Genomic DNA, 25,827 nt, shown 5'->3' with positions numbered 1-25,827 from the left:
TGGGGTTTGATTGTATCATCTAGGAAGGTGGTTTTCAAACTTGACTGATCATCAGAATTACTAGAGAAAGTTTCCTGGACCTCAGCTCTCTTGGTTCTGATTCAGTAGTTGTGGGTTTGAGTTCTGACTTCTGTTTTAACATCTCTCTTAGAAAATTGTAATGATCAATCTGGTTTGGGAAACTACTAACCTACCACTTTAGCCATCCTTCCAGCTTTGTGTAAGAGGCAGATCTGATATACATGAGGTATGTATCTTAGAGTTTGTATCTTAACATACTTATCTTAAGTATCTTAACATACTTATAACCCTGTATATGATGGCAGTGACTGCAGGATGATCTGGACTCTATTAGTCCACACCTTTTGGGAACAGTTGTCCAACTCTTATGACTCCACCTACCCATCCATGTAGCCCACTTTGCTCCATTGTACCTACAAGTATATTCTGAAAGATCCTGTCAAATGTCTTCATGAAAAGCAGATGCAACATGAGACAGATATTCATTCTCTGACCTTTAGCATAGTCACCTTCTCTGGAAGGGAAATGATATGAATTCTAAATAATAATTTGACTCCTGTATGCTACCTGCATCACAGAAGGTTCACGACTAATTGCTTAAATGATTTATTCAAGAGTTTGCCAGAGATTAGCATGAAAGTTACCAGTCTCTAATTTTTGGAGACCCTTGTCTGTTCCACCTTTTAACTATAAGGCTCTAAAACACTTCTGCAAGTTTCCAATACTTCTGCCTCTCTCTGCAATTCCTAAATCTTCCCCAAGCAGGTGGCCCTTACCATTGAAGAATGCGTAGAATGGCGTTGGGTCGAACAGTCCAGCAGGTAGAAATGCATAAACAGTATGTGCTCTTGCAGAGCATATGTACTTGACTTCACATATTAACGAGTGTTAACTGATTTTACATAAAACCATTCCTGATTACTTCTTTCTCTTAGTTCAAATATTACCCAATCTTTACAACTAATATTTACAGTATTGGGTGATCTATTCTAAGGAATAGTGAATTTTACCAGTGAAAGGGACCTCTGTGGTCATCTATTCCATGACCATCATTTTCAGATAAGAACACTGAGACCTAGAGAGTGGAGAGTTTGCCTCAGGCCCTAGGACCAGTAGTTGAAGAGTCAGGATTAGACTCCTGGTCACGTCACGTGCTCTTTCAATCACACAGAACTATTTATCTAAGAACGCTGCAGCAACACTACTGCCAGACTAGGATCCAGGGAGTTTACAAATTCAGTCCTTATCTGGACCATTAATTTTGTTCAAGGAAACAGTTCCACAAAATAGTAATAGAGTCCCGGCCAGGCACTGAAAAATTCTATACTGATGTATAAAAGAAGAACTAGGCAAGAAGGATAAATGCTCAACACAATCTATCTTTATTATAGGAAAAGCAATTTAAAACATATTTTACTGAGTAGTGCTAGAACATTACTGAAAAAGAAAGTTAATTCTTTTTCCTTTGAAAAAGCCTTCTATAATGTGTAGATATTGTCATATTAGAGACACTCCTGGGAAATGCTTGGTCAACTAAGATTGTTAAAAAGCTAAAATTGAACATTGACTTGGAAGCAAAATGAAATATATCTTCCCACTTCTGTGCATTTTAATGGTAGCCATGGATGCCCTTCTTAATTTCTTCCACAATAAAAAATAGAAGATAATATTGAGTGGGAAAAGAAAGCTTTGCCAGCTAGTGTAGGGAAATTGATGGTAACATCACGCTGTTTGAAGAAAAAATGTTGGGAACTCAAACCCTGCTGGTGGGAGTGTAAATTGAATCAGCCACTTTGAAGAACAATTCGGCAGTTTCTGTTAAAATGAAAAATGCTTTCTCTTGTCATTTAACAACCCTACTTCCAAGTATCTATTATCCTTAAAAAGTGTCTTGGAATATGTGCCCAATGAGGAGTTTGCAAGGCTGTTTATTATGTGTCACAGTGAGTAACTGGACACCTGAATGTCCAGCAGTAGGCAAATGGCTACTTGAACTGAGAAAATAGCCATACTATGGAATATTGTGCATTAGCTAAAAGTCACGAGGGAGATCTTTGTTGAATGAAAAAAGCAAGTTGCTGAATAATCAGAATGGTTATTAGTATGAGACTATGCTTTAAAAAAGCCTCAGAAAACTGTAATATATGTTTCTATAAGCACATAATCATTCATGAAATCACATGGAGGTCTAGAATTTTGCTGCCCAGTACAGCAGCCACTAGCCACAGAAAGCTATTGAAATTTAAACTAACACATATAAGTAAAAATAAAAATTCAGTTCCTCAGTTGCATTAGCAAGAATTGAATCGCCACATTTGGCTAGTGGCTAGTATAATGAGGAGCAGAGGTCTAGAAAGATAAACACAACTGATAATAGGGCTACCTGTGAGGGCCCTGAGTTTGGAGACGGTGGTCTATAGGTACTTTTGATTTCTGGGTGACTTTTAAAAATTTTACACATAGATTATAGATGATCTGGATAATTTAAAAGTAATACGTTTGTAAAATTGAAAGTATGACTAGCAATAGGATTTCTAAAACATTTCAAACTTTTACTCTGTAGATCAGTGCAAATTCATTAGGGCACACTGTCCCTTTTAGCCAGTTAACTGTCTAAAAGCACACAAAAAATACTCAAACAAACTACACACACCATTTTTCCTTCCTTTAACAAGTGTCTGCTGAGTACTTCCTATATTCTAGGCATTTAAAGTATGTAGATGAAGAGTATTGCCTGCCATTATCAGTAAACAAAGGATGTTGCAGCCAACAAGCCATCAGTCACTGCAGCCGCCCCCATGGTGCACCCCGAGGGGACTCAGGATGGAGAAAACAGGATACTGGCCCTAGATAGTTAAGGCGTATATCAAAGGAATGGTTTGAATGAGCCCAGACTCGTGCATCTTCCCATACTTAGAAAATTGCTAAATTCATTAACTCGAGGTGTCTGATCTTTCTTTAATTAACAATAATCTTTTGATGTTCCAACTACCTGGCTTTGTTGTTGTTGTTGTTGTTGTTTGCAAAAACCCTTATATATCCTGGCTCCTCCCTCACCTCTTTGCAAGAGTCACTCAGAGCCATCTGAGAGGCTGTCTTCCAGGCTTAAGTCCTCACTATGTCTGCCAAATAAAACAATGCTCAATTTTTAGGTTGTGCTTTTTTTTTTTTTCAGTCAACAAGTACAAGGATCTGGAGGCAAATGCTTCTTAAAAAAAGTGTATTCACCATGGGTTCAACAAGAGGATTTCTTTGTCATTCATTATTGTTCCTTTGTAACTGATTAAATAATTACTGGTTGGCTTTATGCAATGTTTATATAATTACAGAACATAAATGGTGGTTATTAGATTAGCTAGAATATAGGCTTTTATATTAGTGTAATACTTATTTTATTAGGGCTGAAAAGTAATTATTTTGGAAAAAAATCAGATGTGGTGGACATAATTTAGCAATCATTTGAGCACTTCAAGTTCAGGATAACTTCACTGAAAGCACCAGAAAGAATGCATATACCTGCTTACACAGTTATTATATGTAGATTTACTATGGGACTAGTTGTATTGAGCTGATGGAAGCACAAACACTTTTTCGGTTAATTTTTTAGATAGTAGGTCAATAGCATGGTAGTGAATCTTGATGAAGAGTGTTCTTGACAATGCTTCATATACAGTAAACAACACTGAAAGTCCCAGCTCACTCTGAACACAGTGAAGAATGAATCTTGTGTCCCCAGATACACAAAGATCAGCATCCTCATTATATTCATAGAACCTAATCATAGTATTTGTCCAATGAAATGCTTTCAGATTAATTAAATTATATCCTGGAAAGAGTCTATTAGTCTTAAATAAGGTTTTCCTTTTAATTTTAATGAATAATATAGAAACAGGCAAAGAATGCCACCACACTTGCAAAAGAATCTGTTTTTCAACTTCTGTCAAGTCTTTTTTCCTTCATCTTAAAACGTGGATCTAATATAGCAAAATTTGCTTTTAGAATTGAATCTTTTTGAATGTATGTGCTCATTTGAAACAAACGGTTTATAAAAGTTATTTAAAAAAATTCATTATTTATTAAAATATCAGCAACAAATTTAAGCACTACACGAATGGCTGAATATAAATTTAAAATACCACCACCTGAGTACAAGTTATTTGCTAGGAATCTCTACTTATTCTAGTAGCTGGATACTTATGGAGGGATCCATGAACCAGCATTTCTATCACCTGGGAGCTTTGGACATCCAAAATCTCAAGCCCCACACCCCAGACCTACTGAATCAGAATCTGTGTTTGGCATGGTCTCCAGGTGATTCTTAGGTACACTAAAGCTTGAAAAGTAATCATGTAGCTTTCAGTTGCCTTTGTGCATCTTCTCACCAACAGTGCCATCTAGATCAACCCTTCTCTGGCCCCTTAGCCTGTTCACAGCTTTTCAACTAGCATGCTCTCTATAGGGTTGTTATTTAGACTCACAACCCCAGCTATGTCATAGCCTCTTACAGCCTCTGTCTATCTCATAAAGATATCTCATAGCTATCTCATAGCCTCTGCTAAAGGTATGCCTTTTACAAGGGGACATAGATATGCAAATTCAAGAGGAGGACAGAATTAGCCTCAGAGCAGAAGCATAACAATTACCTTGAGTCTAATAGAGGGTGGAACCAGGGCAGCACCTCGACTACTCATAGTTCTGTTGAAAGCATTCTGTTTGACTGCAGTTCAGTAGAAAAAAAGAAAGCAGCATAACAAAAGCCAAGGAAGGTTCATATTATCTATCAGCTACGTTCAAGAAGATGTTTGTAGTAAGTCCAGGTAAGGGTTCCTGGGAATACCCATCTCTGGACATGCCGGAAGATGCAGTGGATTCAGAGCCAAGCAAGTGTGCTTTCATAAATCATATTAGCGTATTAAAAGACTTAGAGATCTTATTGCGAGGAAATGGGAAACCTATTTAATTATATTCAACTCAGCCCCATGTATATATATATATTTTTTTTAATCACAAAATGCTTTTTTTCCCCATGCAACACATGAAAATTGGCCCAAACTAGTCTTTGTGAAATGTGAGTGCACAAGTTTCTCTTATTGCCTAAAACGTGAGTTCAGCCCTGAAGTTTTAGAAAATCTAACATTATGTAACAGTGAATATACCTATCTTTGTAGTTTCACTATTTTAGAAGTAAAACAATGCTTTGATTCCAAATATTAAGTTAACTTAGGCATTGCTCTCCCACTCTGTCTCCCAAGCTGTGACTCAGATGTCAGAACAATTTTTTTTACCTAGTTAGGGAAGGAATTTTCTCAAGTTTCAGGGCCATAAAAGCATTAGTAAGGCACCTGGTTTGTGCAGCACACTCTTATTTTCCATCTTCAATTTCGTAAATATTAAATTTATCTTTTCCATTTCTCCTTTAAAAGCACCATCTGTGGCACATACCATCACTACATGCAAATGGAAGAGGACATAGTGCCTCAGGATACACTTGATAACAGTTTTTCTTCAACGGCAACTGAAACTTGCCACTGAAGACAGCATTTAATTTTCTTTTTGTGCATTATAAAACCCTAGTCAAGTTATAGGACTCTTAAGAAGACAACTAAGTTCCGGTGAAAGTGAATGAACTTGTTCAGGGTGACTTAGCTAGTTACTTACAGAACTGGGACCAAAACTCTGGTTTCTGTGATGCCTTTTGTACAGCATCCCAATGAATGACTAGGTCTCAGAAGGTTCCTTACAGTTAGACATGAAAAGTGTCATCCCTGAAAACACGATTTGCTTATGAAGGATCATTGTCTAAATATGTTAAACTTTAAAAAAAACAAATTGCCAGCTACAATTATAAACCTCTGAATTATGGACTTTCAGTGAAATACACTACTTTGTCTCCTAAACACCATATCCAAAAAACAGAAGGACTGAAACAGATGTTATGTGTCAGGGTCAGAGGGATGCTTTCTAGTTATATTATGCTAACTAGAGAAAGACTTTAAAAATCCTTTCCTGGGGCCTTTGGGGGATGGGTACAGAGACTGAAAAACAGAGACGAGGAAATGTGTTCCCAGGTGTCGAGCTTTGAATAGATCACCGTTGTGTTACATTCCTCTGAGTTTAGGATACATGTTGGATTTTGTTCACTAACATGTCTATTATGTGCACAAAAACAGCAAAAGACTCTGAAAGTCTACCCACGTTCTTTTGTCCATTCAATGTCCATTGTTTGCAATACAATGGACAATTTTGGGGAGTTTGGAGATCTTTCGGTTATGAAGAAATATCTGTCAGAGCCTCAAAATACCATTACTAATGGGCATTGATTGGGGCTTGGAAATATTTTTACTTCAAAAACTGTTGTGACGGATATTTTGTAGAGATTAGGTTTGCACATATCAAGTTACTTGAATTCATTTTGCTAAGAGTTTCTCTATTAATTGGCTTGACTTTTATTTTTTAAAAACACAAAGGCAGTCTAGTGCAGTGGTTACATGCATGGGCTCTGGACTTGGACTATCTGCTTTAAAATCCCAACTCTATTACCTACTGAGTGTATGACCTTAAGGAAGTCATTAAATTTTGGCGCCTCAGTTTTCTCAACTTTAAAATGAAGGTAGTAGTACCTGCCTCATTAGAATGATTATGATGACCAAATTAAGTAACGATGCAAAGTGCTTGTGCTTAGGGTAGTTGGTTTTGCACTTAAATCTAGTGAATTGCTCACTCATTCAGTATGCTAGGGAATAATCCACTATAGATATAGTGGAATAGGGGATTTTTTTGTCTGCAAGTTGAAGGCAAAATGCCTGGCTATTCTTCTCATTGAAAGAAGACCCAGAAATATCACATATTTTGTTAAAATTTTAGTGGCCATCAAAACCTATTGTCTTTATTGAAGTTTGACTAATGCTTAGAGAGAGCATTCTAGTGTTTCATTTTAGCAGAGTAATCAAGAGGAATTTCATTTTAGCAGAGTAATCAAGAGGAATTCTAGTATTGGAAGCTTTTTTAAGTGACCATATCAGGAGAAAAGGAGTCTTGAGTCTTGTGTCGCAGTTTTTTTCTCAGAAATAAAACAAACATGCTGTGTTTATGTTGCTGGTATAAATTGTGCCCTATAAAATGGTAACTTTTCTTTCAAATTAAATGTTAGCTTACTATTTCAATAGATAGATCCCTAACATTTAGCTTTAACCTAGGGGGGAAAAAAGCCCACTTAACTAGATTTAATCTAGTAACAAAACCCATTTAATCTTTTTATTAAAATGAATGGAGCTTGGAAGAAGACATTGTCTGCTCAAAATATAGCTCTAATATTTTATTGAATATTTAAGTGAACCACACTTAATTAGATGGAATGTATAATTGATTAAGTTAAGGAAAATCTAATCTATTTTTGACTTCCGTATTGACCTGAATGCTCATGTATAGCCAAGGAACAAATCCTTCGAATTCTTATGTGATTAGCTCCTATCTTTCCATTTCTACACAAATTTATATTGAAACAGAACTCTGACAATATGCAGTCTTCAGAATCATCCGTCTCCAAATTATAATACATATTGCCACCAAATTATTCTTATTTGAATCTCTCTGTATATTATTTAGCTACCTCCAAAATACATAAATTTTACTGATTTTCCATAGAAGTCTACAAATCCAACACCTCTCACCCCCGCTAGACTATTTACCCCCCCCAAAATATCTTATTATTCTTTTTCCACATGTACTTTCTTTTTTTTTTTAATTATTTTGCTTTTTTTTTTTTTTTTAATGCTATTCTTGTCTGCTTACATTCTTTTTATGTATGTATGTATGTATGTATGGCTTTGTTGGGTCTTCGTTTCTGTGCGAGGGCTTTCTCTAGTTGTGGCAAGCGGGGGCCACTCTTCATCGCGGTGCGCGGGCCTCTCACTATCGTGGCCCCTCTCGTTGCCGAGCACAGGCTCCAGATGCACAGGCTCAGTAATTGTGGCTCACGGGCCGAGTTGCTCCGCGGCATGTGGGATCTTCCCAGACCAGGGCTCGAACCCGCGTCCTCTGCATTGGCAGGCAGATTCTCAACCACTGCGCCACCAGGGAAGCCCCACATGTACTTTCTTTTAAGGCCTAATTTAAGTCCTGCTTCTTCTTTGAGTTATTTTCCACTGGTCTAGATATATATAGGTTACTCGTTTAAATCTTTGAGGCACTGATTGTTTCTATTATTAGTTTGATATTTATCATTTACTTTCTCTGTTGGAGGGGTTGTATATATCTTTTATTTTCAAATAGATACTTTACTGTTTTTAATCTCTGCCAACCAGCTCAGTACCTAATAGATGTTCAATGATAATGATGATTTGAAAGCCCTACTCTACAATGTTCAGATGTGCTTTTAGATATGGGGATAATATAATTTTTCATCAGAATTTATAAGGCTATAAATTCAAAATAAAAAATAATCACATTGAAAATATAAAATAAAATAATTTTCAAGTATATAATTTTGTAAAGTGGAAAACTACCATGGAGTTTAATGAAAGCACCTTCATATCAAAGAAGTACAGGCATATAGATGAAGAAACACTCAGGAATTCCACCTGAAGCTGCCCTCACTTGAATACCATGTCTCTGTAAGAATTTCATGACTTGGCAGGCTTCACAGGCTGTCACCATATATGTCCCAAGAGAAGCCAGAATTTAGTGTTAACTAAACCAAGAGCTTGGGCACTCAGATTTCTACTATTTTCCATAGAAATATGCATCATTGATTTTAAATATTAAATCAGCTTTCCTTTCGGGGTGGTTTGATACAGAGTTGAAATAAGAGGCCCTGGGACTTCATAGACAAACCTCTGTTGTGCACTGTTGAACTAATGACTTTGGGTAAGTTACTTAACCTCCTTATGACCTCTTCAGTAAAACAGTGTTAATGAAATAACACCCTAAGGGTTATTGCAAGAATTAAATGAAAGAAAATGCAAAATACCTGGTACATAGTTGGTATCTACTACGTGTAAATAAATTTCTGTAAGTTCCTTGTGTCAGTTAGTGGCAGGTTTCATTTACTGGGTGTTTATCCTGTACCAGGCACTCTTCATACACTTGGTATCATGGGTGTTAACACATTAAATCTTTGCAGCATTCTTATGCAATAGCTATTATTCTCATTCTGTTTCACACATGAGGAACTAAGCCATAGACAAGTACACAGCTAGTAAGTATCATAGCTGGGGTTCAAAACATGCTTTTGGGTTCCATACATACCCTCTTAACTGCTAGACAACATAATCTCTCCCACTATCAGATCATTTCCATGGACCACATCCTGTGGACAATTTAAAAAGCAGTCTCATTTTAACTCACTATTTACCTAACTAAAACATGGTTGGGAGAAACATACAATGCATTCCATAGTCAAGTACAACTCATTTTAATTTATCCATTCTTTTGAATTAGCTGCACCATTGCTCCCTTTCAGTTGTGAGAAATCCAGCCTTGCTTGATCTTACCTAAGCAAAGGCACACTTTTAAGTCATTGTCCCAGAACCTGTGCAAATCTTATTTCTTATTTGTTTTGCTGCTTATGAATAATTAATTAAATAAATGCTTTCAAGATTCCAAAGAAGCTAAAAAAACAGATTTTGAAAATCCACGAAAAGGTATCTAGGAAAACTTTTGTTAAATTAAGAGATGTTATCTGCTGTTCTAGGCGTGGGTGCTTTTATCAAAACATTTCTCCCACTTTCAATTTTCCACTCATTAAAATCTAAGGCCTTATTTGGCTGTCACTTACAGTACTGTGTTTTTCGGAAAAGTTTCTGGCAGCTAGTTTTTAAAAGATTTTGTTAAAAAAAAAGAAAGAAAAAGCAAGCTGTGTAGTCCTCCTGTTGGAAGAATTCCTCTGACCTTCTGCATTATTATAAAGAGAATTGCCAATTTATCCAGGCCTCCCCCACCTGGTTATCTTCAGAACTTTACGATGTGTGCTTTTCCCAAGGCAGTTATTTTCAAGCATGATTTTGTAACACTGCAGGGTTTTTCAAGCTATTTCAAGGAGGTGGCAAAGAATTCTCAAAACCAAATTAATTTTATTTTCAAAAAGGAGCATGCATGCCATAAATCATTGGGGGGCCTTCAGGAGGGTAATTGTAGATGTCAGGAAATTGAACAAATAATGATAGAATATGGGCAGCTGTACAGAGGTAGACAATTCTGCTTCTACAGTGGAACCCTTTAACATGCACCAAGCAATGGGAGATTTGCAGAACGCCTTTTTCAGTCTTAGTCCGCGTTTAACCACAACTCTCAATGATTTGTTAATAGAATAGTGTTGTATCTTCTATTTCAGCTTAGTTGCGATCATCCACAAAGTGCCCAATCTCTTTGAGCATCCACATGGCATGCCAATTATGAGAAGCTTAGCGTGTAAATATTTTACTCCTCTTAAGGGAAGGTCACTGTAAGCAAGAACTAGAACCTAGAATTCTCTGAACTCAGTGAATTTCCCAACATAGATCCTATATCATTCTCAGTCATGTCAATCCCTTTATTTGGTCACTGAGAATCACTTTTCTCTACTTAGAGCCAGGCATTTAAATATCTTCAGCTTCCAGGCTCTCCTCTGGGTACCTGGGCTACACTTTGTCATGCCAATTGTTTTGCACTTTATCTGCACTACTGGATTATAAACTCCTAGAGGGCAGGGACAGCATGGGACTAACCTTTAAATATCCTAGCGCACTCCATATAGTGCCTAGCACAAAACAAATGCCCACAAGTGTTTGTTGAATGAAACAAAGTCTTTAGAAAGTGGGAAGTTTTTCTTTCTTTTTTTTGCCATGTCAGTTTACTGCCTACTGTTTCTTTCTCACTTTATCCTGTTACCTGAATTTTTTATTTCTACAAACCTGAACAGGGTTTATACCTACTGATTTCAATTTTTTTTTCTTTTTGAACAAAACTTGCTCACTTCTTCTTTATTGGAATTGCACATTCTAATTCCTCATCTGGAGTACACTTCTTTCTTAATATCCTTTCCATTAATTTTTTATCTTTCCCCTCTTCAAGCTTTACTGCAACTCAGCATTCCCTCTTTACTTATGTACACCATTCTCATTGTATTTTTCTGCCCCTGATAATTTCATTTTTTAGGTCCTCTGGTGTCTTTTTCTGAGCATAGTGTAGTCCTTTCCATTAAATTATAAACTCTTTGAGGGTAAGCAAGCTTACGCATACCTGTTTTGCACAACTCCTAATGTAATTGTCAGGCCCTCAGCCCATTTTACAGAAATTGGCTATTCATTTTAATTATTACTTAAGTGTGTGGGTGTATAAAACAAATTTTCTGATTAAGTCATGGTACATGTGTCTCATTAAATTATTATAGGTACACCAAGTGGTGACCCTGTGCTTCTGTGAACAGAACATCAGAGTATCCTTTTCTGTAACATTTTAAAGGCAAGAAATTAAAACTTAAGGTGGAACAACCAGGGAAGAAGGTAGGAGGAACTCTTAGAATTGACCTAATAGTAATTGTAGAAACCAAAAAAAAAAATTCAGTCAGACTATTCTATTCTGCATTTCCTAACTCCTTCTTAAGTTACTGTGTTTTAAATTTTTAAAAAATATTTTCTTAGATCCTGAGATATGTGATTTGATTTCCATCCTGAGCTGTCTGTAGCATCACTAGGCTGCTGGGGGCATCTATAATCAAAGGTTTGGATTCCCTTCCAAATTCAGTTCTAATGTTTACACTTCTGGTGTCCATATAATGAGATTTAACAGGCCTTATCATCTACTTACTTGAATTATTGTAATATTTACATTTTTTCTCCAGTAGCAAACTAAATAGGTAAGAAATAATATCTTCTCTTTTATTTTAAACCTCCTTTGAGTAAGTTTGTTGAAGCTATTCTGACCACGAATACAAATCTTACATTAAAAACATTTAAGGAAATAACTATGAAAAGCTAGATTTATTTCTTCTATAATTGAATAAAAATGTATATATACCATAAGCAATAATTGAAACTCTAAAATCATTTTTAGTCCCCTATGAAAACAATCTGTTCCTCTGGAGGATCATCAGTTTAAATGCAAAGAGATAACAAACACCATTCGTGTAGGTAAGTGTGTTGTTCCACGCTTTGAAAGGGCCTTCATTAGCAAGGCTAAACAACACAACACAACCGGTAATGTGTTCCATATGCGGTATTTTGAAACCTTTTGTTTGGTTTCTAACTAGAGAGGAAGAGGGAGGAAAAGAAAGAGTTCATTTTATTCTCTTGGGATTTGTTTTAGAAGGTGCATCAGATTGAGTTTAGCCAACAGGGATGTATTTCTCCTTGTCTAGCTCACGTTTGTTTATTCTCTCCTTATAAAAACCAGGGACTAGCAATTTCTTTTATGAACGCGGACCGAAGGGAGATAAATAGACCTTGCGGGAGAGGAAGGTCAAGTTCTAAGTTTTTCTCTCCTTTGGATTCAGGAATGAGCAAATGGAAAGAGTAGCCAAACAACCAGCAGCTGGCATCTGATGGTTAAGCCCTCCCCCCAGGACTTGTTATGTACATAAGCAGAAGTCACAGGAGCAGCTGCGGCGCATTAGTTCCAATAGTTTAACAGGCTGCCTTGTAGCGCGGACAAAAGCCTCGCTCGCCGTGGCTTCCCTCCATGTTCCTCTGCCCCGCGAGCTCGGCGGTGATCTTTGGCAGGGGATCGGCAGAGGAGGGGTGACGTTCAAGAGGCTTCCGCCGTGGCGTGCGCTCGCCTCCTCTACTCCCAGCCCAGTCTCCGCCGAGAGACTGAGGCAGGCGACCGAATGAACTAGCAGCGGCTCGATCCGACCTGCTTCCCCGGACGTCTCCCCGAGAGTCCGAGGAAGGCAATCACTGGAAAGAGGCCAGGGAACCACGTTGCCCTGGATCGTTGCCAACTGTACAAAGTTGACCGGGAAAATGGCTCAGCAGACGGCAAGCCCGGACACCTTAACAGTCCCTGAAGTGGATAATCCGCATTGTCCAAACCCCTGGCTGAACGAGGATCTTGTGAAATCCTTGCGGGAAAACCTGTTGCAGCACGAGAAGTCCAAGACAGCAAAGAAATCGGTTTCTCCCAAGCTCTCACCGGTGATTTCGCCGAGAAACTCCCCCAGGCTCCTGCGCAGGATGCTTCTCAGTAGCAACATCCCCAAACAGCGGCGGTTCACAGTGGCACATACGTGGTAAGGTTTGCACGGATTATCAGACATGGTGGCCAGGTGCCCCTGGGTGATTTTTGCGCCTCCCGCCTTTCGCTTTAGGGGTAGGGAGGGAAGCGTCTTCGTCTTCACTCCTGACCCGTGATTTATCGGAAGTAATCTACTTTAATAAATCCCACAGATGTCCAAGTCGGGGCAGGAATCCTTGAGATTGGTAATAGGAGCCTTTGAGGTGGGTGGTTCTCAAAGTTCAATTCCTATTGCAAGTTCCTACAAGAAAACTGAATTCCAGATGTCAAATAAGAATGCAGGGTTGTTTTTTTTTTTTTCCCCTCTACCGATGTGGTGGCGTTTCTTTGAATTCTTAAGCTAGTAATCCTGCCAGGTCCTGCAACAGCCTAGGAAAGAAAGGACCAGAAAGGAGAGGAGGAAAATCATAGTTTGTTCTCTTTTCGGCATGATCCCCAATTAAACAGAGATGTGTATGGAGTGTGTGTGTGTGTGTGTGTGTGTGTGTGGGTGTGTGTATGTGTGTAATGCTGTGTCCAGGTAAAACCCCTCCTAACTACTGACTTTAATATATTTGTAATCTCAACGTGCCTTTTCAGTGGGTTTAGGAATGCCGTGCAGAAAGTTGCAGGCTGGTACTCGGTAATACTGCCGTGTTCTTTGAATTTGAATTCTTTGACTATTTTGTCAATATTTTTATTTTCTTTATGAATGTTTTTATCTTCTATATAACAGGTGAATTTGTTTTATGTATATGGTACCACGTAGGTTTCTAGACGATTCTTGATATTTTCATGCTCTTGTAAAAACAAATATTAAAATAAATCATTGTGTGAGCTTATTATGGTGTTTCTGCCTGAAAAGAGGCAATTTTAGGCTGTGATCAGAGAAAGAGGGGTCTGTGATACACAGTTGGTTAATTTTAGGCAGTAGTAGGTTCTATGCACTACTTCCACATTTTGGCAAAATGAATATTAATTATGATGAAGAAAACAGACATAACAGAAAAAAATAACGAGTATGTTAGTTGAGAAACTGACTGAATGATTTTTGTACAGCTTTTCCATAGAACACGAAAGAGTATGCCAGGAATGGAAAAAACAAAAGAAAACAGAACCAAAACAAGCAAACAAACAAACAAAAATCCCCAAAAAACCAGAATCAAGACTCCTAGGAAAGAAGCAGCAAGAAATAGAATCAAAATCTAAACTTAAGCCACATGGCCCTACCCAGGAATGCATTCATGTCATAGATGAAAATAGGCAACAAAGGAAATAAAAGGCATGACCCACCCAAAGAAATGTCTGACCTCAGAATTGTCATTTTAAATAGCTAGATCTCTGATAGAGGAAGTGTTCTTATTTTCCCCAAGATTTTAACTAAGTGGCATTTCTAAGTTTAGTTCTTATTTTCCCCAAGATTTTAACTAAGTGGCATTTCTAAGTTTAGTTAGATACAATGCTTGTAAGAGGGGTAAGACAAACACTGATTTTTTTCAGTCTTAAAGAAATGATGGAAAAAGATGACTTCTCTCTGAGGAAGATACTGTTGAAAGAATTTGTCAGAGATAAGCAGTGAATGAAAGGCATAGATGAACACTAGGAGATGCCCTGAGGAGAGGGACGGCTTGAGACCGAGCATCAGGTGCCAGAGCAGGAAAGCTGGCTGGAGTTCAGACAGGGTCAGGGCCAGAATTTTGGTATGCAATGTCCCTTTTGGTTGAGATGCCTTTTTAATTATAGTTCCTAAATTGTACCTGTTGCTAAATGAGTAAGCCTCCACTCAGACGCCTGATTTCTATCTGAGCGAAGCAACCTCGAGTTCAACTGAAGGTTATCGGAACTATTTGGACATGTTGAGATGTAAGGAAGGCAGGAAATCTCATGAAAACAGGCTTTCTTCTGAAATTTCTGGCACTTCCTTTTCTGATGCTGTTTGGAGAAACTCCAAGGTCACAATTTCTGCCGATCTTTCATTGTGGTGTATCAGGTCTCCAGCAGATGAGGGAGGCATCAAAAGAGCAATGGACATGAAAAAGAAAAAATCATGATACCAATTCTCAGTAACGAAGGGGAGACAATATCCCTCATGGATAAAAAAGCATCCAGCAAGGGAGTTGGAAAGAGTACCTCACATTTTCCTTACTGGTTCAACAAACCGCAAGACGTTCATAATATCCACAGGCATCTTTCGACAAATAACGTTCCATCTGTGCTTTCATTACTTGGACTAAGCATGATCCAGAATTTTAAAAATTTATTCCAAATTGCGCTGCTTATATATATATATATTTTCCTGTCTAAACTGCTGCTACTACCACAGCTATAGTCAAATCCTCCCCTCCTCCTAAATTAAATGATCAGCCATTTAAATACACACCACGTGTGTTCCTGCCTCAGAACGTTGGTCCCTATACTTGATATTCCTTTCCATTCGATATGCATGTATTTAATACCTATTGAGTCCAAAGTGTTTAGCTTGTACCTACTGATCACAAAGTTGCACAAGAGCTGTTCCTTGGTTTCAAATTATTTACACTACAGTAGAAAAAATCATATTGGAAGGCATCTGATTAAGTTCAGGTAAACATTTTGCTCTACAACATACTCTCCAAATCTTAGTGGATTGACACAGTAAATGTTTATTTCTTGCTTCTGCTTCTCGTGGCAAGCTAGCCTGCCCTGGGGTAATTCAGGGACCCCGGGTTCTACCATCTTGCGGTTCTTCTATTGGTAACACATGGTTTCCAAGTTTGCCAGGCTCAGCTGAATCCGGGGAAAGAGCACAGAAGATGGCATTCATGAGTTTTTATGAGGCAGGTCTAGGAGTGCACACATTACTTATCCCAGTATTCCCCAGATAGAACTCAGTCCTGTGGCCACATATAACTGCAAAGGAGGCTGGGAAACCTATCTCAGCCATGTTGCCAGGAATAAGGTAAAACATCTGGTGAACAGCCCACCCATGTCAGTCACAATGCAGTAACGGCTACTGGTTCACCCTCTATACCATAGTTAAATTCATAGAGTAACATCTATGGTGACTGGTCCTTTAACATCTCTGCATACCTCCTGGATGAGGATTTTACAGAGCAATTCTATTTTTTGACAAGTTTAGTGACTGGGAAGTCCTTGCTTACATACAGTTGAAATCTCCTTCCTTGTAATTGTCATCCTTGGTTCCTGGATCTGCTTTTTTTTTTTTATTCGTCTGCGTTGGGTCTTTGTTGCTGCACGTGTGCTTCCTCTAGTTGTGGCGAGCGGGGGCTACTCTTCGTTGCGATGCAAGGGCTTCTCCTTGCGGTGGCTTCTCTTGTTGCGGAGCACGGGCTCTAGGCGCACGGGCTTCAGTAGTTGTGGTGTGTGGGCTTCAGTAGTTGTGGCGCATGGGCTTAGTTGCTCTGTGACATGTGGGATCTTCCTGAACCAGGGCTCGAACCCTAGTCCCCTGCATTGGCAGGTGGTTTCTTAACCACTGCACCACCAGGGAAGTCCCCCTGGATCTGCTTTGAAAACCCCACAGCTTGAATCTCTCCTGTCTTCCATAACTTAGCCCTTAACGCAAGAGGCTTAGAATAACCCATCAGAGAGCCAGAACCCTGCTCTATTCATCTTGGCACACCCATTAATCAGTAATGTCAGTGTTATCATGTTTTTTAAAAATTATTCTCTTTTCTTAACTAAACATCCTAGGTTATTTCACGTTTATATGCTGTAGTTACCAGGTTGATCCTGGTTGTTCTAAACCAGACTTCACTTGGATTTTCACAACCCATTTAAAGAGTATTTTACTGAATTGATACAATACTCCAGGTGCTGTGTGACTCTTGGACAGAGAGCATCTGAGAAGAAGTCAGATTACTTTCGTTTAAATTTTGACTTCCCGTTTACTAGTGTGATTTTTGAACAAGTTGCTTAACATAGGCTTGTTTCTCTGTTACCCAATTTCCTGGGAATAGTAATCGTATCCACTTGGTGTTGTGGTTTTATTAAGTACAATTATGTGTAAATTAAAGTGTTTTGCACAGGGACAGACACTTAATGAGGGTCATTATATAAGCTAATATTTTCTTTATTATGTGTCCATTAATCCAGTCTTGCTCAGCCTGAATCTTTAGGCTCATGTCTACATTTTTAAACGGTTACCCTGTCAGTTGTTTGTGGATGGGACAATGTTTTTAGTAATAATTATATCCCTAGCTAATGTTCATTGAACACTGGTGTTCGATCTGGTGCTGTGTGTTAGATTAGGACCCTCTTGTATTCATGCTTCTCACCACTTTGTTTTACCATTTTTACTTAATGTCTAGTACTTTGTAGTCTAGTGATTATAGACCAGACTCTGTTTTCATCAGAGTAGGGAATTCCCTCTGATGTCAACATGAACGTCAGCGGAATTTCTGGTTAAGAAAACTTTCAGTGTTAAGTTTATTTCCGGAAAATCAGTCAGGCAAATCTTTATATTTTTCAGTTTTTTTTCCTCACTTTACACTGGGTTCTGTGCACCAAATGAAGGAACGTGTTCTAGAGTGCATAAGTGATACTAGGCAATAGGATTTCTTTGGGCAAGATACTATCCAGGTAATACCACGTGTCTTATCTTTAAAATTTCTGTGTATGTGTGTGTGTTTTTAATTACAACATATCCAAAAGTAGAAGAAGCGGTTAGTAACGTCCTTAAACAACAAAATAATTTCTTTAGGTGGATTTTTGAAAGGCGTTTTTCAGGAGACGTTTAGAAAATCTTAAAGATTTTCAGGGAGCTAGCTAAGTGTTTTGGGCTATAATTTTTGTTTATTATAAATTTCTCTTTACTGGGCATTGGATATAAAATTGCTCATGTTTAAAAGTAAACATTTGCTTTCTTGAGCCATAATTTCTTCAGCAACTACAGTTGCTCTCATGGTTGTTGTTTAAGAGAGAAATACACTATAAATTTTCTTCAAGTTTCAGAAGGATCCAGAAACCCTTTATCACCTATAAAGAAGAAATCCAGCCATTTAGAGAGTTTATAGGTCACACACAAACACACCTCCACACACACCCAAGTAGATTTTCAAAGCTATTATTTAGGTGTTCTATTTGAGACTCTTTCTTCTTTGTTCCAACTCTCCTACATTTGCCTGACTTAACTTTAAGGTTATCTTCTCTCTGCCCCTTATGTTGAGCATACCCAGAGAAGGGCATTGCTGGTGCTCTCCTAGGAGCTGGGAACCCAGAGGTAGGCTGTGGTTATACTGTGATATGAGGAGGTGGGGAGGAAGTTTCTGGGGGAAATTTTCTGGGACACACAACAGGAAGTAATGCCAGCAGGTTAGGTGGAGCCAGTTGGCTGAGTCTTTAGCTGTGTCTCTGGTGTAATTGGCTGTGTGTCTTCCCCAGGAATCTTGGGGCACTGCAAGTCAAGGGTATCTGTAACTTTTGAAAAGCATGCTTAGCCTTTCCTAAAATCAGAAGACCCCACGGAAGATATTCATCTTAAAAACTTGTCAGTTGCCTTTATGATATTTAAGAAATTACAAAATAAAAATGTGACAAATAGTTACTGAGGAAAATGAAAACAATGAAATAACATGGCAATTTATTACTCATATGTACTTTCTGTGACCTTTGACATTTATCTTAAAGAGAAAAGAGATTAAGTGTATCTGTACCAGCCAAAGTCAATTCTGTCAATACTAGTGGTGAAACTACTTCCAAGCAAAAGCACAGTCTCTTTTATAAACTTGGTAGAAATGCTGAATGAGAAGAAAGTAAAAAATTGAATCTCAAAGTTCATTAAAATAATTTTTAAACCATAGCTTTAATTTTAAAAGTTATTCTTTATATAAATTTCTTTATAAATAACAAGCTCCTGTGAGGTTAGGTAATTAATTGAGCTTCAGAGCTTCAGCACTTTTTTTTTTTTTCCTTAGACAGGAAGCTACCAAAATTGTTCTTCAAGTAGCAGTTTCAGGAAGAAGCTTTATTGTCAGCCGTGTGGCAAAGTTATGTCGTTGTTTTTTAATGGTTTTGCTTTTGAAAAAAATCATGTTTTTAAACTCTGAGGAGTTTAGCATAGTGGAAGCCATGTATTTCCAGCTCTGCTGACACTTAATATTTGACCTTAGTTACTCAACCTCTTTGAATTGTAGACTTTCTATTCATAAGTCATATGGCTATAGAGGCATTTGATATTTACAAGTAAGAAACTGACTAATGAAGTTTACAAAGTGATAACAAACCACAGTACATTTAAGATAAGTAATTAAAAAGAAGTTCCAACTTGCTGCTGTAAGCTACTGAGGTGTATGCCTCATGGGTAAAAACAGGGGACAGAGTGCTTTAATAATTCTGTGGCTCATAAAAAGGCTGCAGGACCTTCAAGATGAAAGCATTGGTGGTATTCACTCTAGGACACCATCTGGAAGCCATGATTTAGGGTAGGAAATGTGGAAATCTGTAGATAATAATAAAAATTCAAATTTAAAATTTTCTTTTACTGTATCTTCAATTATATACCATCTTAACATACCAATCTCTTCTACTATATATAAAAAACAGGAAAAAATCATTTCATATTCAATTTTAAGGACATAAATGCTGTCCAGCTATTTCAAATCAAGTACTTATTTTCAAAATGAGATCTTGAGCTGATATGAGACCAAATTGTTTGATTTCATTTTGGACTAAAAACTTTAGGTTCATAATAACATAACTTTATAATCTTAGACTTATTATAACATAGCCAATAATGATTTAGCTCCTGCTGTGTGTCAGATACTTTATGTACATTAACCTTTCAAAACAAACACGGTTGAATTTAAGTATTATTAGCTGTATTTTACATATACATATGCCAAGGCCAGAGAAATTGGTACATAACCAAGATCATTCAACTATGCAGCCATGAAGTGAGTTGACTTAAAACTTAAACTCAGGTTTGCCTAACTCTCCACCGTGTATTCTTTCAACATTACCTTCCTTTGGGCTAAGAATCACATTCACATTTATTTCCCTACCCAGCTTATATATCAAAGCTGCAACAGTGAATATTCAATGACTTTACAGAATGGTGGTTAGTTAACAGAAGGATAGGAACAGAACCCTTTCTTAGTGTGAAATCTCAGTTTATTTGTTTAACACCTGTGGCTTGTATGAATGTAGACATTTTTTTTTTTTGACAAAAATATGTGTATGTGGAGGAGAAATATATGTCCTTGATGAAGGAAGGTTTTAAGGTCAACAGAAAACATTCTGTTTTAGAGTAGTTTTAGACTAAAACTGGCATCCAGACAAAACCAATCAGAGGGTAATTTTATTTTCAGTGATTCAGGGAGAAAGGCATGAAAGGCTTGAGCTCTAAAGAAAAGATTAAGTCAGAAATCTATTAAGGTTCGGTTCCAGAAGAGCCAGCTGGAAATGATGGTCTGCAGGCTCAAGTCACTAAGCAACAGAGCAGCAAACTGCTTGGTAACCAGAGCTGGCTTGACTCACAGGCTGACTGCGAATGACCGGGTGGCCAGACAGGAGGACCACAGCCCATCTGACCTCAAAACACTCTCCTAGTCATCCGGCAGCTTTCCTGCCCAGTCCCCCCATTTGGAATGGTCTCTTTGACTTAACATGATGCTTGCTTTCAGAATGGAAATATCTCTGGGACCATAAGTACATGCTATCTGTCTTTCTTCTTTAAAAGGGCATTTCTGAGATTGCTTTCTTTGGGCCAGTATATCATAAATAAAATGTAAAGTTTAATGAGAGGAAAGAAAGTGAAAACATTGGGATTAATGGCTCGACTTTGGGTTTTCAGGAGCAAATGTGTACAGGGCCAAGTTGCCTACTTCGTTTGGTGAGATCTGTCCTTGAACTCTGAGAGCGCAGTGTTGCCATTTATTTAACACTTTCTGTCTTACGCTGTTTTCTTTTTCATGGGTGTGTTTTGACTGTGCAGCTGGACTGTAAGTTCCTAAAAAGTAGGAACCCTCACATACATCAATCTTTGTATCCATTGTGAGGGGCCAAGTGCCACCTGTATAACATATATTTAGTGAATACTTGTTGTTTAATTGAGAAACATACCCTCAGTTGCTGTGGCTCTTATGCTGAACACCTGGGGAGATCTATAGCCTTCCAGCCTAGAAGTCCTGGTGATGTCGTGTTTGATTGCCATAGTGGAAAGAAGTTTCAAACGCAATGATTAACCATTTGTTTGGACTTTGTTACCTGTGTGTATGAGTGTGTGTTCTGGGTTTACACACACCTAGACGGGTATGATTTGACTTTAGTATACATGAATGAATCGGTATATGATGGTGTCACTAATTTGTCAGATATATGCATTTTAATAATTTTTAGTTTATACTTTGAAAATAATTTATGCCTGTTGTATTTCTGAAAAAATATGTAAATATATTTATGATTCTTGGTAAATTACTGAATAATTAGCTTGTTAAACTCTTATGACTAATTCTAATCTCTTAGAATTCATAGTGGTTCAATTATACACAAGACTTACGCTTATAAAAGAAATGCCAAGATTTTGAGGAGAAATTTGAAACAAACAAAATCCCCAAAACACCCTGCACAGTTTTTTTTTTGTTTGTTTTTTTAGTATGAAATTTGGAGAAATTTGAACTGGCAGAAACAAAGTTACCACTTCTCCAAAGTACATCGTCAGAATAAGTAAAATTGAATAACAGAAAAAATTTTTGAAGAGATTTAGCAGGTTATTTTCATGTAAATATTTTGTCCATAGTTCATACCCATTTTTACCTTGCAGTAATTTCAAACCAACCGATTTCCTTTCCATTAGTCTTATGAGATAGCCCTCTGATCAAATTAGCTATCGTTAAAATAAAGTGGCTTCCTCTGTATATTATTATTAGGAGGGTACATGGGTTCTTTTTCATTTTCTTATATAGCTGATTTCACACTTATACTTACAAATGGTGAGTGTGTATTGTTGACCTTTTGAAGAAAGCAACTTTCTGACTAATAAGGTTATTTGGATTATCATTTCTACTGTTTACCTTCTTTAGGTTTATAGTATTTGTTTTAATTTGCAGTGTGATTTTTTTTATGACTTTCTATTGAGTGTGTGCCAAATAGAACAGTGTATGATTTATGGGTAGTAATAACTAAAACTTAGATGAATTGGAGGTGGATGACACACAAGGCGGAATGCTATACAGCTCGCCTCTGAATAGAACCAGGCTTCTTTAATAAAGCCCTCTTACAATAGCAGTGTCATTAACGGTGCACTTATTCCTGTATCACCTTCCCAGTTTAAGGTACATCTGTGGGTCATTTGTACAGTGTTGTATTTAATTTTTTTTTAGTTGATTTATATTTTTATTTAAAAGCCTATATATTTAAAAATGAAGCTTTATATCCTTACTATAAATTGGAAACCAGTGTCATTTGTCATACATGGAAGATAATTGAACAAAAATACAATGAATAAAAGCTAAATAGATTCAAGTTTGACTGGATACTATGACCTGCTAGAGGGTCTGAGTCTGAGGTCTGCTCTCTCTTTGTTTAAAATGGCAGTTAGTAAGTAATGTAGAAATGTGAAAGACCGATTAAGTCCTTCTCCTTCAGGTAATAAGAATGACTGAAAGGATTTGGGAAGGAAATAACCCTCTCATTATTTAAGTCAACATTTTAAATTCAGTAAATGACATCCCTTATGCCTAAAACCATCTTGGTGCATCAGATTCTCTAATGTATCAACCCAGTGGTCCTGAACCACTGATACTTCCACTGTTGGAAGAAGGACCTCGGTTTTTGTAGGGGTTCTTTGCATCTGAATCCCTTAGTTGGAGGTAAACGCACTGAACTTGGATTGGGTAATTCCAGTTACCCAATTGAAAGTCAGGTGTTGGTACCCCGTTTTTATCACCCTATAATTATTAATTTCCTACCTGGTAGCTACAGAGGTGCAAAGAAGCATAGAACTGCTCTATGGAAAACTGCTATACCTGCTAATGGCAGTTTCCAAGTTCTCCTTCCAAAGGGCACAAACATGGGCTTTTTAAAACGGTGAGGATCTCTGTGCAAATAGGTGAAAGCTGAGGTAAGCTAGGAGCCCAATTTTTCTACACCTCCGTAATCTTATGGAGAATTTACTTCCAGACTAGAACACCCACATGGGACCGGCTACCTAACTTGCAGGGTTCAGTGTGAAATGAAAATGCAGAAACTCTCGTTCAAAAGAATATTAAGAATTTCATGAAGGCAACAGCAGATCATTCAGTCCCACACAGGGCACTTCTGAGAGTGAGGCCTGATACAACTGCCCAGGTCACATCTAGGAAGCCAGCTCTTCACCCACAGCAGATCTGAGAGGGGGGCCAGTTAAGAGCTGGATTTGGTCTACTGGTCATAGTTTGCCAATCCCTTGTCTACACGATAAAATTCATACTCCTCAACTTGGTGTTTAAGTCTCTGTCATCAGCTGCAAACTCATCTCCACTACCTTCTCTGGTATTATTTCCTATAGATTCTTCACAGTCAATCATCCTGGAGCTGAATCCAGAGCAGAGGTTCTCAACCTCGATGGACCAAGGCAATGCTTTGTCCTGGGGGCTGTCCTGTGCATCGTAGGCTGTAAGGAGCGCCCCTGGCCACTACACACTAGATGTCAGTCACACCCATCCTGTAGTAAAAATCCAGAATGTCTCCAAACATGGCCAAATGTCCACTGGGGGCAAAACTGTCCCTGGCTGAGAACCACTGATCTAGAGGACAAGCTTTCACTTTATTCACTAGTGTATTCCTAACACCTAGCATAGTCTTGTGATACAGAAAGAGGTCCCAAAATGTACTGTCTGGTCCAACTCTGCTACTCACTTACTGTGAGATCCCAGGGGCATCATTTAAACTCCACAGGTCGCAATTAAGTGCATCCATAAAATGAAACTATTACTAATTCATTCCTTACTTTATGGAAGTATTTAAAAATTCAAATGATATACTTAATGAAAAGACTTTTTGAAAAGAATAAAGTACTATTCAAATATCATGAAAAAAGAGTCATGGAGGAACACTGAGGGTGATCTGAACCCATTGATATCTAGAAGCTTAATTCACCTCCTGCTGTGTGTACTCTATGAAAATTGCTGTATGTGATGCTATCGGGGCATTGTTGTCTTTGCTCTCAAGGATTGTGATCAGGTGGGGATAAAATACGATTACTCAAGTAACCATAAAGCAGTAGTTGCCATAACTAAGTACAAAGAGTGGTGGAGTTTATAGGAAAGTAGAGATTGTTTCTAATGATGAGAATCATGTAAGACTTGAGATGGAGTGTGAGATAGAGTAGTTGCAAAGAAGGCCCATATTGAGCTTTTTCTTAGCTTATGTTATTTAATATTCATGGCAACTTAATTAGGTGTATGTTTAATTGTCACATTTTACAAAGAGAAAAATGGGGCCTAGAAAAGAATTTGATATGAACATGAAGCATAGAGAATTTCAGTAGGAAGAGAACTGGAGTGAAGTATGGAAGGACCGGAAGTGGTAGGAGGTAAGTTCTTTTCAGTAAAGGAACAACATGAACCAATACGGAGATTACATGGGGTTTAGGTGAGATTGGGTACAGCATGGAGTATCTTTACGGAAAGCGACTGTAAAGGAAAGCTGGAATCAGGTTTCAAAGGTCAGCTAACATTCTCTCTCTCTCTCTCTCACACACACACACCCACCCACCCCACAGATTTATATGCTTAAGTGAAACAATCAATTTTATCTTTCTTAACGGCTTTACTCCAAATAAAAGGAAGTGACATTTTGAGTTATTACCCCATGCTAAGCTTGCTAAACCACAAGTGTATGCACTGAACACTCAATGGTTGGAATGTGAGATTTAGTTCAGTTAGACTGGTGTATACCATCTTTCCGCTAGTTATGCCTTCTATGCCTTCTAAGATAATCCTTCAGAAATAGCAGAAAACACGGTTGTATTTCCATTCAGATGAGATGTGTTAATTACACTGGTGGCACTTGTGTTCTGATGCGTAGAGCAGAGACATTATTTATGTGAGGATTGTATCTGCCTTTTCATTAAGTTGCACGAGAATATAATGCTTAAAACACATCTAGCAGTTCTGATGGACTGTACCCAGAAAAGCATGTCACTCTTAAGGTATTGATACTCTATTTCAAGACTGGCTTACCAGGGTAAGAATCAGGAGCTAAATACCCTGTTATCCTTTCATCTATTCAAACAATAATTTCTGAGTGTCTACTCTGTATCTGTCACTCTTCTGAGGATATAACACTGAGCAAAAAAGACAAAGTCCTGCCTCCATGGAGCATATATTCTAACAGAGAAGAAGACAGTGTATAAATAAATAAATATTCCAGTCGGTCAGAGAATAACAAGTACAATAAAGAAGAAGAAAGCAGGGTAAGGGGATAGAGTTTTATATACCTTTTGGGGGAGGACTCTCTATAAGGTGACTTTTGAATAGAGGTCTGAAGAAGGTGACTGATTACCTCGGGGAAGACCATTTCAGGCAGAAGAAGTAACAAGTGTAAAGGTCTGAGGGATGATGTGATTGGTGTGTTTGAGGGCAGGGGACGTTATAGAAAATGAGGTCCGAGACTTAGAAAGGAGTCAGGTCATGTAGT

General features: G+C 37.9%; 1 protein-coding gene across 5 annotated transcripts in view; it reads left to right on the top strand.

Annotated features, from left to right (window-relative positions):
- Nucleotides 1-25,827, top strand: part of PDE4D (phosphodiesterase 4D) — a 1,110,708-nt gene that overhangs the window by 378,909 nt on the left and 705,972 nt on the right. Inside the window, exon 1 of one of the 5 annotated variants that reach the window (XM_036845543.1) lies at nt 12,681-13,225. The exons of 3 other annotated variants lie outside the window; for them this stretch is intronic. In XM_036845543.1, the coding sequence (XP_036701438.1) occupies nt 12,960-13,225 (266 nt within the window). In that variant the 5' untranslated portion in view covers nt 12,681-12,959. Of the gene's footprint in view, nt 1-12,680; nt 13,226-25,827 lie in introns of those variants that run through there. One more of the 5 variants, XM_036845545.1, reaches the window with a different exon arrangement.

Source organism: Balaenoptera musculus, chromosome 3 (assembly GCF_009873245.2).
Source record: "Balaenoptera musculus isolate JJ_BM4_2016_0621 chromosome 3, mBalMus1.pri.v3, whole genome shotgun sequence".
Classification (NCBI taxonomy): Eukaryota; Metazoa; Chordata; class Mammalia; order Artiodactyla; family Balaenopteridae; genus Balaenoptera; species Balaenoptera musculus.
Note: the sequence above shows the minus strand (reverse complement) of the source record. Positions and strands in the feature narration are given on the sequence as shown.